Source organism: Myotis davidii, unplaced genomic scaffold (genome assembly GCF_000327345.1).
Source record: "Myotis davidii unplaced genomic scaffold, ASM32734v1 scaffold38, whole genome shotgun sequence".
In the NCBI taxonomy this organism is placed as follows: Eukaryota; Metazoa; Chordata; class Mammalia; order Chiroptera; family Vespertilionidae; genus Myotis; species Myotis davidii.
In genome coordinates, this window is record NW_006291383.1 from 7,252,723 (window position 1) to 7,264,594 (window position 11,872).

Genomic DNA, 11,872 nt, shown 5'->3' on the forward strand with positions numbered 1-11,872 from the left:
CACTTGGTGATAGTTTATGATCTTTCTAATGTAATGCTGGATCCAATTTGCTAGAATTTTGTTGAGGATTTTAGCATCTATGTTCATCAAGGATATTGGCCTATAGTTCTCTTTTTTGTGGTGTCTTTATCTGGGTTGGGGATTAGGGTAATGCTGGCCTCATAGAAATAGCTTGGAAGAGTGTCTTCCTCTTGAATTTTTTGGAATAGTCTGAGTAGGATAGGTTTTAGTTCTTCTTTGAATACTTGGTAGAACTCCCCTGTAAAACTGTCCCGACCAGGGCTTTTGTTTGCTGGAAGATTTTTGATTGCTGTTTCAATTTCTTCAGTAGTTATTGACCTATTCAGGTTTTTTGACTCTTCTTGGTTGAGTTTTGGGAGCCTGTATTTTTCTAAGAATATGTCCATTTCATCTAGGTTGTCCATTTTGTTGAAAACCTCATAATTTTTCAATGATTAAAGTAGACAGATCTTTTGTGTAACCAAGAATTTATTTAGCATGATAATGGTTTGTGATTATGTTTTTTATCACTTAGTGATAATAACCAAAATATTTACAGATGAAACAATATGATAAATAATAATATATAATAGAACTGATTTAATAATAATCCAGTGGCACGGGCTATAGTAGATACAGAAGAGAACATGAGGTGTTAAAGCTGTGTGATGGGTACGGTGAGATTCATGACACTAGTTTCTCTATTTTTTGTATAGTATTGATATTTTTTGTAATAAAAGCTTTTAAAAACCCACTTGGAACATCTGTAAAGTATTTCTTTATTTATTTTTGTTGTTAATCCTCACCCAAGGGTATATTTTTCATTGATTTTTGTCGTTGTTGTTGTTAATTCTCACCAGAGGATATTTTTTCCATTGATTTTGTAGAGAGAGTGGGAGGGGGAAAGACAGAGAGAAACATCCATGTGAGAGAGACACATTGATTGGTTGCCCCCTGCATGCACCCCGACCAGGATAGGGGATCAAACCTGTAACCCAGGTATGTGCCCTTGACTGAGAATCAAACCTGTGACCCTAACCAGTGAACACATAGGCCAGGGCATCTGTCAAGTATTTAGATTTCAGGTCCCACCCCAGAGACATGGGATCCAAGAAACTACAATGTTAACAAACTCCTCCATCCTCACCTGCACCTAATCCCTAACATCCCAACTCCCACAAGCAACTGTTCTTCAGACCACACTCTGAGAAATACTCTGTTCATTTCAAGTGATAGTTTGAAATGGAGATGTTCTTCATTATAGATAGTTGCTTGTTATTAAACTTTAAAAAAACATTTTCATTGATTCCAAAGAGGGAGGAGATAGAAACATCAATGCTGAGGGAGCATCTTGCACACCCCCTACTGGGATCCAGCCTGCAACACAGGCAAGTGCCCCGATTGGGAATTGAACCGTGACACCCTGGTTCATAGGTCAATGCTCTACCACTGAGCCACACTGGCCAGGCTTGTTTTGATTTTAAAATAACACCCCTGGAGAAATCACCACTGCCTTCCAAAATGACTGAATATGTTCACTGTAGATCTCTCCAGAGGTAATTAAATTTCCAAGAAATATGTCAATGAACATATTTAGATTACATTTAATTCACTGCCACTATACACAGTGAGGTTCAAATTGGGATTTGAGGAAAACACAGAAGTTTTGGCTAATTTAATTACCTTCTCTGTATTTCTGAAATATGTAACACCTGCTTTTGTGCCCTCTTCACATTTTGCCCTCCGATATATCACCTTATTCAGTTTCCCCCTACCGAGAAAATCCCATGCCCAGAATCTAAGACGGGTCCATCCAGAGTCTGAGCACATGGTTTTTTGCAAAAGAAAAGGACTACTAGGATATATTTTCTCCAATTTTTCAACTCTGATTTAAAGGCTTCAGCAGATAAAATCGTCAGAGGATCGGAGTGCATCATTTTGAATATGAGTAGTTATGCCTCATATCACCTTTCCCTTTCTCTTCATGCACCCTGCCCACCCAATCTGCCTCCTACTTTTTTTAACCTTTTGGTTAGTCCTCACTAGAGGACATTTTTTCCATTACTTTTTCAGAGAGAGTGACAGGGAGGGAAGGAGGGAGTGGGAAAGAGAGAGGAACATTGATGTAAGAGATACATCAACTGGCTGCCTCCTGCACAGGGCCTTACTGGGGGCAGGGAAAAAACCTGCAACCCAGATATGTGCCCTTGACTGGGAATTGAACCCTAGACCCTTCGGTCCAGAGGCCAAGGCTCTAACCACTGAGCAGAACCAGCTAGGGCTGACTCCTACTTTTAAAAATATGTATAGGTCAATGCTCAACCACTGAGCCATGCTGGCCGGGCTGCCTCCTACTTTTAAGAACAAAACAGCCCTAGCTGGTTTGGCTCGGTGGATAGAGCATTGGCCTGCGGACTGAAGGGTCCCAGGTTCGATTCCGGTCAAGGGCATGTACCTTGGTTGCGGGCACATCCCCAGTAGGGGGGGTGGAGGAGGCAGCTGATCGATGTTTCTCTCTCATCGCTGTTTCTAACACTCTATCCTTCTCCCTTCCTCTCTGTAAAAAATCAATAAAAAAATATGGTAGAACAGATAGAGTTTAGGGGAGTTAACTACTAGAGGGTTCTGTGTTGTTCTTTTAAAAAATATATATATTTTTTAAAAGAACAAAACAGAACCCTCTAGTAGTTAACTCCCCTAAACTCTATCTGTTCTACCCCTTTCCTTCAACCTCACTAAAAGAGGAATTTTGCTCCCCAGCACTCTTGCACTAGACTTCCTGGTTACACCTTGCCCCATCTTTTTTCTCTCTGCTAAACTTACCTTCTTTGCAGAAGTAGGACATTTTGGCTAAGTTCTTCAGTCTTGTAAAAACATGTGTGTATTTGTATATGCCTAATAAAAATTTTTGGTTCTATCCGTTCTGGCTCAGTGAATAGAGCATTGCCCTGCGGACTGAAGGCTTCCAGGTTCGATTTCAGTCAAGGGCACATGCCTTAGTTGTGGGCTCAATCCCCAGCAGGGGGCAGCTGACCAATGATTCTCATCATTGATGTTTCTATTTCTCTCTCCCTCTCCCTTCCTCTCTGAAATCAATAAAAATATATTTTAAAAATTTTTAGATGGCTTGCATTTTTTATTTCTGCATTGTTTCATTTTTAATGAGGATTTATTTATTTCCTTTATGCCAGAAAAATAATATAAATTTCCATTTTGAAAAACCTGAAACAACAAAAGCCAAGTCCATGTTTGGGGTTGAATGACTGAACCAATTGATGTGTTTTTCTCACATCGATATTTTTCTCTGTCTTTCCCTCTCTCTAAAAATCAATGGAAAAATATCCTCTGGTGAAGATTAAAAAAAAAAAAGTGTCAGAACCAGAAAGTTCAGAGGTAAAATTCCACTTTCATGAGGCTTATGTGGAAACAGCCTAGGTCAGGGAATTCCAGTACCTGTTTTCAAGTCCTACTATTATCATTTCTTGGTTGGTTGATGTTAGGTAAGTTAAATTTTCTGACTTTATGTTTCTCCATTATTAACATGGTGGTAATCATCCCTACACAGCCTATCTTATTTGTAATGACCAAGTAAGATAATTGATATAAATGTACTAATATACATCAATATATATCATTTATCATTAACTCTATTACAATAGGCAGAGTCAAATATATTTTGAGAGGCAGTGTAAGAGAATAGAAAGAGTATGAGCTTCAGAGTCACACAGACCTGGACTCGAATTCCATCTCCGTCATTCATTGTGTGATCCTGGGTGACTTCACCTCTCTGAGCTTCAATTTCCTGTTTATAAAATGAGTATAATATTATTAACCTGACAAGACTGTTGTGAGGAGTAAATGAGGTAATGCATGCAACACATCTGCTGTAGGGCCTGACTCTTAGTACATACTCAGCAGATATTAATTCTTCCCCTTATTCTAACAAGTTGGGATCAGTTTTCTTATGCTCACATGAAAATCCTGAGCTTGTATTTCCTCAATTAATGCTAAACCACATTAGTAATTACCATCTTAGGTCATCAATAGTCCTCAAAAAGGGTGTTTACTTGCTGCTTTCTTGGGACCAAATTATAAGGTGAGCAGTTCAAATTGAAAGAGTTCAGCATACATATGTCCTTTGAAGTGGTAACAGGTTATTGCTGAGACATCTTTAAAAGTATTCTGTTACAAAATAAGACGCGAAACTTATAATGAATATTAAAAAATATCAGAGACACTGGAATACTGGAAAAACAATATTCAAAAAAATTATCTTAAAAGTTTTTGATTGTTGCTATCTCTTCTATTCGAAGCTCACACACACAAAAAAACCCAGAAGCTGGACAGGCTTTATTATTCTGTTTAAAGATGAAGAAACTAGGCCGAAACCGGTTTGGCTCAGTGGATAGAGCGTTGGCCTGTGGACTGAAAGGTCCCAGGTTCGATTCCGGTCAAGGGCATGTACCTTGGTTGCGGGCACATCCCCAGTAGGAGATGTGCAGGAGGCAGCTGATCGATGTTTCTCTCTCATCGATGTTTCTAACTCTCTATCTCTCTCCCTTCCTCTCTGTAAAAAATCAATAAAATATATTTAAAAAAAAAAAGATGAAGAAACTAAGGCATGAGAAGAAAAAAAAAGTGACCTGGTCAAGATTCATCAGCCATGAAGAAACAACCAAGAACTCCACCTTGATCTTTTGACTCCCCATTCAGTGCTTTTAAAAACAAGATTTTGGTTAAATACACATAACATAGAAGTATTCATCTATGACCAAATATGAGTTGCTTCTACCTCTTGACTACTGTGAATAATGCTGCTAATAACATGGGTGTACAAATATCTCTTAAAGACCCTGATTTCAATTCTTTTGGATATATACTTAGAATTGGAATTGCTAATTCATATGGTAATTCTATTTTTAACTTTTTGAGGAACCACCATACTGTTAGGAGGATCAGCCATACATAGTGGCTGCACCATTTTACACTTCCACCAACAGTGCACAAGGATTCTAATTTCTCCACATTCTTGCTAGCACTTATCATTTCCTACTTTATGTTTTTGTTCTAATAGCCCTCCTAATGGATGTGAAGGGCAGTATCTCATTGTGGTTTTCTTAAGAGTTTTGAAGCCTTCTGTAGAGATGCCAAAACACTAAGTAAACCTGGGTAACATCACCAACAGTTTAAAGCATTAAGATGCTACTAGATTTAATAATACACTGTAGGAGGCAACAGTACACAGTCCTTGCCTTCAAGGATTTTATAATCTAGCTGAAAAGAAAGGATATGTGCATTTAAAAATAAATAATGATGCAAGATAACATAGTCAAAATGATAAGTATTACATGAAGACAGAGAAGGATAAAATTATAGTAGGCTGGCTGATTAGAAAAGGCCTTAAAGAGCAATTTTAAAAGGAAGGGTTTAAATCAGTGATGGCGAACCTATGACACGCGTGTCAGAGGTGACACGCAAACTCATTTTTTTGTTTGATTTTTCTTTGTTAAATGGCATTTAAATATATAAAATAAATATAAAAAATATAAGTCTTTGTTTTACTATGGTTGCAAATATCAAAAAATTTCTATATGTGACATGGCACCAGAGTTAAGTTAGGGTTTTTCAAAATGCTGACACGCCGAGCTCAAAAGGTTCGCCATCACTGGTTTAAATTATCCAAAAGAAGAGGAGGAAATTAATTTTTTTATGTCAAGTATTATTCAATGCATTCTTTCAACATTTATGGGGCTCCTAATAAATTCTAAACACTGTGATGAGATTGGGGGTTACTAAGTCTCTCAAGAGCAAGGCAGAAAGATGGGCAATGAGTAGTAACAATCCAAGGTACTGAGTATGTACCCGGTGTGCTGGATCTTTTTTCTTTCTCTCCCCACCCCCGCCCCCTTTTTTTTTTACACATTAACTTTTTTATTGTGGTAAAAACGTATGACATGAAAGTTACCATCTTAACCATTTAAAAATTTTTTTTTTTAATTTCAGAGACGAAGGGAGAGGGAGATAGAAACATCAATGATTAGAGAGAATCATTGATCTTGTTGGGGTGCATAGAGACCCCCCATATATTTGACTGCCTTCAGATATCTCAGGACCAAAACTCTCCTAGTTGTTCTCAGAGAAAATTTCCATATTGATTTATTTCCAGTGTGATTTTGTTTCTTCACTTTCAAGCCTGGGTAGTTAGCCTACTGGGTTTTCCCAGGGAGCCTGTTTTGTAAAGGCCCCTTAACAAGTCTTAGAATTTTTTGGTTATTGATTTCACTGCAGCTTCATACACCTAGCTAATCTGGCTGGCAGTGTAGATAGTGCTTTATTTTGGTGAACACTAGTTTCTCACAATTATATTTCTTTTGTCATTCATAAAGCAACGTGACAGTCCTCCAGGCTCTATGGGCTTCTGGCCAAGCCAAGAAGGCTGAGCCTCAGTTTGCACACATGGCCATGGAGGCACTTTGAAGTGGACTGTCTGCATGTTGGCCATTAGAATAAAAAATTGGAAAAATAAAAACAAGAGAACCATTGATCAGCTGCCTCCTGCATGCCCCCTACTACCAGTCGAGCAATTTTACCATTTTTAAGTGTACAGTTCAGTAGTGTTAAGTACATCCATATTATTCATGCAACCACTCTCCAAAACTTTATCTTCTTGCAAAACTAAAGCTCTATACTCATTAAACACTAACTGCCCATCCTCTTCTCCCCCCAACTCTGGCAACCACCATTCTACTTTCTGTTTCTATGAGAGTGATTACTATAGATACCTCATATAAGTGAAATCATACATAAAGTTGTCTTTTTGTGACTGTCTTATTTCACTTAGTATAATGTCCTCAAAATTGAATCACTGCTTCCTAAGAGCCTACTAATCTATCAATAAGACTATTATCACCTCATTTTACAGTGAATCATAAAAGGAGTATGTAAAGCACATTTTTTCCAGACTATATCCATGCCCAATTTTTTCAAATGGAATATAGCTAGGAAGTTTGCCATTCTCCCTTGGGAAGGAGACTACATTTAAGAAGATAAGGCTGTTACAAGTTAGTATTTAGCTTTCATCTATCACCCATATGGGTTCTTACATTCACAAACATGTGCTAGGCACTGGGGAAGCAAAGAAAGATGAGTAAGGCACAGAATTCTGCCCTCCAGGATCTCAAAGGTAGCTATAATATATGATAAGGGCTATAATCTACACTAACAAAAGGGTAATATGCTAATTAGACCGGGCCGACCGGACATCTTCTGGACGTCCAACTTCCTTCTGGACAGTTAGGGGTGACCAGGCTGGCAGGGGACCAGTTAGGGGGCAATCAGGCTGGCAGGTAGAGTGGTTAGGGGCAATCAGACAGGCAGGCAGGCAAGCGGTTAGGAGCCAGCGGTCCAGATTGCAAGAAAGATGTCCAACTGCCAGTTTAGGCCCCATCCCTGTGGCAGCTGGACATCCCCCAAGGGGTCCCAGATTGGAGAGAGTGCAGACCGGGCTGAGGGACCACCACCACCAACCCCACATGAATTTCGTGCACCAGGCCTCTAGTTGAGTAATGAAAGAAGACAAGTTGAAATGATTAGCTTTCCCCCCCAACACAAACTAAGTAAGTTATAGGCTTCTTTAAGTAACATCTAAGCTGGATCTTAAAGGGTGGCAGAAGTTCATCAGATGGGAAGAGAAGGGACAGACATTTCAGCCAGGGGACCAGCATGTTCAGGAGATTTAGTAGCTGGAACTTAGAATATATGATGGGGAGTGTTAAGAAAGGTAGAGAGTACAGTGCTGAGAAGCACTGGAGAGGCAGACTGTGGATAGTTTTATTCTAAAAGTAACAGATAAATAACTGATTTTTAGGCAGAGGAACAGAATGATTGACTTTTTAAAGGAAACTGCAGGCCAGATGGAGAATGAACTGACGTTACAAAAAGCCAAGACCGTAAAATCAGAGAAGGATGTCAGTTAGTTAACCAGATAGGGTCTCACAGATTCTGCTGGAGTTCAGGATCTCCTATTTGGCCTATAAGACAAGAAACCTGATTTTCCTAATGCATCTAGCATGGAAATATACTTGAGGACTGACTCACAATATCTAATTCATAAAAGAATGTGGTATAAAGTATAATCCTAATTTACTAATATACGTTCATTTATCAAACACCTATAAAGAACCTTTGTGTTAAGCATTATTCTAGGTTCTAGGGCAGCCGTGGGCAAACTATGGCCTGCGGGCCAGATCCGGCCCATTTGAAATGAATAAAACTATTGAAAAAAAAGACCATACCCTTTTATGTAATGATGTTTACTTTGAATTTATATTAGTTCACACAAACACTCCATCCATGCTTTTGTTCCGGCCCTCCTGGTCCAGTTTAAGAACCCATTGTGGCCCTCGAGTCAAAAAGTTTGTCCACCCCTGTTCTAGGGACACAGCTGCGATTAACCATTCCCTGCCCTCACAGAGTTACATTCTAGAGTTTAAAATATTTTTTCAGTGACTAAAATATTTGTGTTTGAACCTTGGCCAGTGTTGCTAAATGGTTAGAGAGTTGACCCTGGCACCAAAAGGTCTTGGGTTTGATTCCGGATCAAGGGCATGTACCTGGGTTGCAGATTCAGTTGGAGTATGCACAGGAGGCAGCCAACCAGTCATCTCTCTCTCTTCCCCCCGCCCCCATCCCTCCCTTCCAAGTTCTCTGTAAAGCAATGGGAAAAATATCCTTAGGTGAAGATTAACAAAATATATATATTTGTGTTTGCTGTCCAGAGGATTTCCTTCCCGATATAAAGGTACCAGGGACTCTAAGTTGGTAATTAAAATGTTGTTTGGTGAATGATGAGAAAAAAAGAGAGGTGGATGATTTTATTCAGGAACCAGGTGAAGCCTAAGAAATTATTTATGTTAATAAATATCTTAACAATGTTCTTTGGGTTTATAATTTCTCAGTCCTGAACACGGCTGAATGAAAAAACATGGCCAAATCCTGGCAGATTCCTCCCTTACTGGGTTCCAGGTGAACCATTTCAATTCTAACACATACTTTCAGACATATTGGATTACAACTAATTTTAATTATGTTAGCTTCAGTCATTTTTACTATACATGACTAAATGAAGGCTCCAACTTCAACTATATTACTGTAAGCAATCATGTTAAAATTTGGGGCACTACTGGATTTTTTTCCAGTAATTCAACAAATATTTACCAAGTATCTAAGTGCCTGTGATGATACTAGGCTTTGTTACATGTTGGGAATATCAGACTGAACAAGACAGCTTGTACCTATCCTCAAGGAATTTACATACATTCCAGTAGTGAAGTGAGATTATGAAAATCACCACTAAACAACTGACCAATAAATTAATTGTGGTGTAATGAAGGAAAGGGGCAAGAGAATGTTATAATAGCCAAGAGAGAGATGAAAAAATCACCTGGACTAGGCTAGTGGCATTGGAGATAGAAATGGTTGGATTTGATTTTTATTTTGAACACAGAATCAAGATTTGATAATGAACTGAATGAGGGTGAGGAAAAGGAAGGACTCAAGTTAACTCCTGGGTTTCTGACTTAAGCAACTGGGCAGGCAGTGCCCTTGAGATGAAGAAGACTTGCAAGAGGAAATACCCAGAGTTTTAAATACAGAAACTTTGAGATCTCAACATGCAAATGTAGATAAGTAGAGAAGTAGGCACTTGAATATGTGAGATTGAAAGGTTTGGTTTGAAAATATGGATTTGGTAATCACTGACATAATGACAGTATTTGGAGATAGTATTTTCATTAGAGTATATATATAACCTAGTCAACTAGATTAGAAATGCTGATTCCTACATCTCCTCAGTGACACATTTTCTCAGAAATCATTTCTACATATGACTAGTTAAGAATTCATTCCTACTAGTTTAGTTCTCAAAGGATAACTATTCAAGACTTCTTTGGGGGATCCTCACTATACTTTCTACTACATGAACCCAAAGATAAGTTCAATTTCAGAGTTACCAGTGCTTTTCATTAATATCTCAATGACTTGCTTTTTTTTTTTTTTGTCTCTCACCAAAGCTAACTCTTAAAGGCCTCATATAATTAGGTGCTCATGGATCAAAAGGGTTGAATAGGTCTGGATTTCTATGCAGATTAGAATCTCTATTTAATTAAGGTTTCTGTGAGTTAAATATTAATTACAAGGATGTATAGACTTGCTTACCAAGTAGAAAGAGTACTGGACTAAGACTTAAGAGATCTGAGTTGTAGTTCAAGTACTATAACTATTTTAAGTCACAGCCCCTATAGGCCTGCTATGTTATGGGTCAAGTGAAAAGACTATGGAATATTTTAAAGACTATGAAAATACAAAAGTTAGTTTACAATTGAAGACTTATAACCCTTAGCTTACTATTGGGCAGCTGGAGATCTGGGGTGGGGCTGAGCATCAAGAATGGCCCAGAGTAAAGATTCCAGTAGTCTGTTTCTGGATTTCTCACTAATTTTTGTGCACTTCATAACTTGGCTTCTGTGTCTATAAAACAAGAAAATCACAATGATTTAACTCATCATTACGGGAAGAAATTAATAAATGCTTATGTTTTGCAGCGATTCCTAGATGAAAGAGGTTAGAAAAACACAAATGATTTGTGTTGATGTTCCTATTAGCTTAGTCTAAGTAAGATCTATCTCCTGGAAAAGCTTAGTTAGCTTCCATTGCTTTGTGACTTGCCAACACCTCAGGGAATTTTGGCTTTTCCTGGGGAAAAAATTACTACCTTTGGGGAAATCTCTGAAGAAAGTCTTGCACGTAGCCGGTTTAAGGAGGTCATGCCTGGTACCATGCTGTAAAGGAAAATAAATCTTTTCACAAAATTGATCAAGATAATTTGCTAATCATACCAGCATTTCCCAAACAGGGAATTACCTAACACAAGCCAAATCCTGTACATTCTTTCAGCACCTTTTTTTCTTTTTTTTTAGTTCTGTTTGTTAATCCTCACCTGAGGATATTTTTCCATTGAGAGTGGAAGAGGGAAAGACAGAGAAACATTTATGTGAGAGAAACACATAGATTGGTTGCCTCCGGCCTGGGGAAGAGCCTGCAACCGAGGTACCAGCCCTTGACCGATATCAAACCCGGGACCCTCTGGGACACAGGCCACGCTCTAACCACTGAGCCAATCTAGCTAGTGCTCAGCACCCTCTTTACGAGATGCCCACTGTTCCTCATGCTGTCTCCCCTTGCAGGAAACAAACCCAACTTTGTTCAGCCATAGGGGCGTTCGCGGCGGTCTTTGGTGGAGGACATTAACAGAGCGAGAGCTCCCTAAAGGGTAGATGCTACTATGCCTCAAGGGATCTTCATGATGCACCCAGCGCGTTCATGCAGAGACTTCATAAACAAGTGTTTGAGGTTCCCGACCGTCCGCCTCTGGCCAGGCCGTTTCTCCTCTGGGTACGTCTTTTCTCTTAGGTTTGCGACCTCCCGAGTTGAAATCCAACATGTTAGGTTAAATTTCCCATGAAGTAAAACCCCCTCGTGAGGTGAGTACCTCCAGCTCCAATTTAGAATTCCTCAAACACTAAAACACCCCAAAGGGACACGGTACAGGTAATAGGAAAATTAAAGCCCCAACGGTCCACATTACTGTTTTACCCCTCACCCTAACCCAGGGGAAAGGACCCTGAATTCACTGTACAAGCAGACGCTCTCCTCCGCGAAAGGATTTGAAGGAAAAGTCACCACAGCAAATCCGAACCTTCCCGGAAGTCTTACTCAGACGTCACGCATACGCAGGGGTCGCTCCGAGGCCGCCGCGCAATTGCCCGCCTCCTCTAAGAGGACTACAAGTCCCGGCGTGCCTCGAGATGCGGCG

The 11,872-nt window shown here is 39.3% G+C and overlaps 1 protein-coding gene across 10 annotated transcripts in view; it reads right to left on the reverse strand.

Moving 5' to 3' along the window:
• The window catches only part of ASIP (agouti signaling protein), a 94,970-nt gene extending 83,122 nt beyond the window's left edge, over window positions 1-11,848 (reverse strand). For 4 of the 10 annotated variants that reach the window (XR_001514013.1, XR_001514009.1, XR_001514014.1 and 1 more), the window contains exons 1-4: window positions 11,756-11,832; window positions 10,772-10,838; window positions 10,405-10,527; window positions 3,731-3,802 (exon numbers count right to left, since the gene is read on the reverse strand). Coding sequence is in view for 4 of the 10 variants with exons in the window: in XM_006764584.2 (XP_006764647.1) it covers window positions 3,731-3,756 (26 nt within the window). In the remaining 6 variants the exon portion in view is untranslated. Of the gene's footprint in view, window positions 1-3,730; window positions 3,803-4,028; window positions 4,183-10,404; window positions 10,528-10,771; window positions 10,839-10,996; window positions 11,021-11,695 lie in introns of those variants that run through there. The other 6 variants (XM_006764584.2, XM_015564489.1, XR_001514012.1 and 3 more) reach the window with 5 other exon arrangements.
• Window positions 11,849-11,872: the final 24 nt, after the last annotated feature.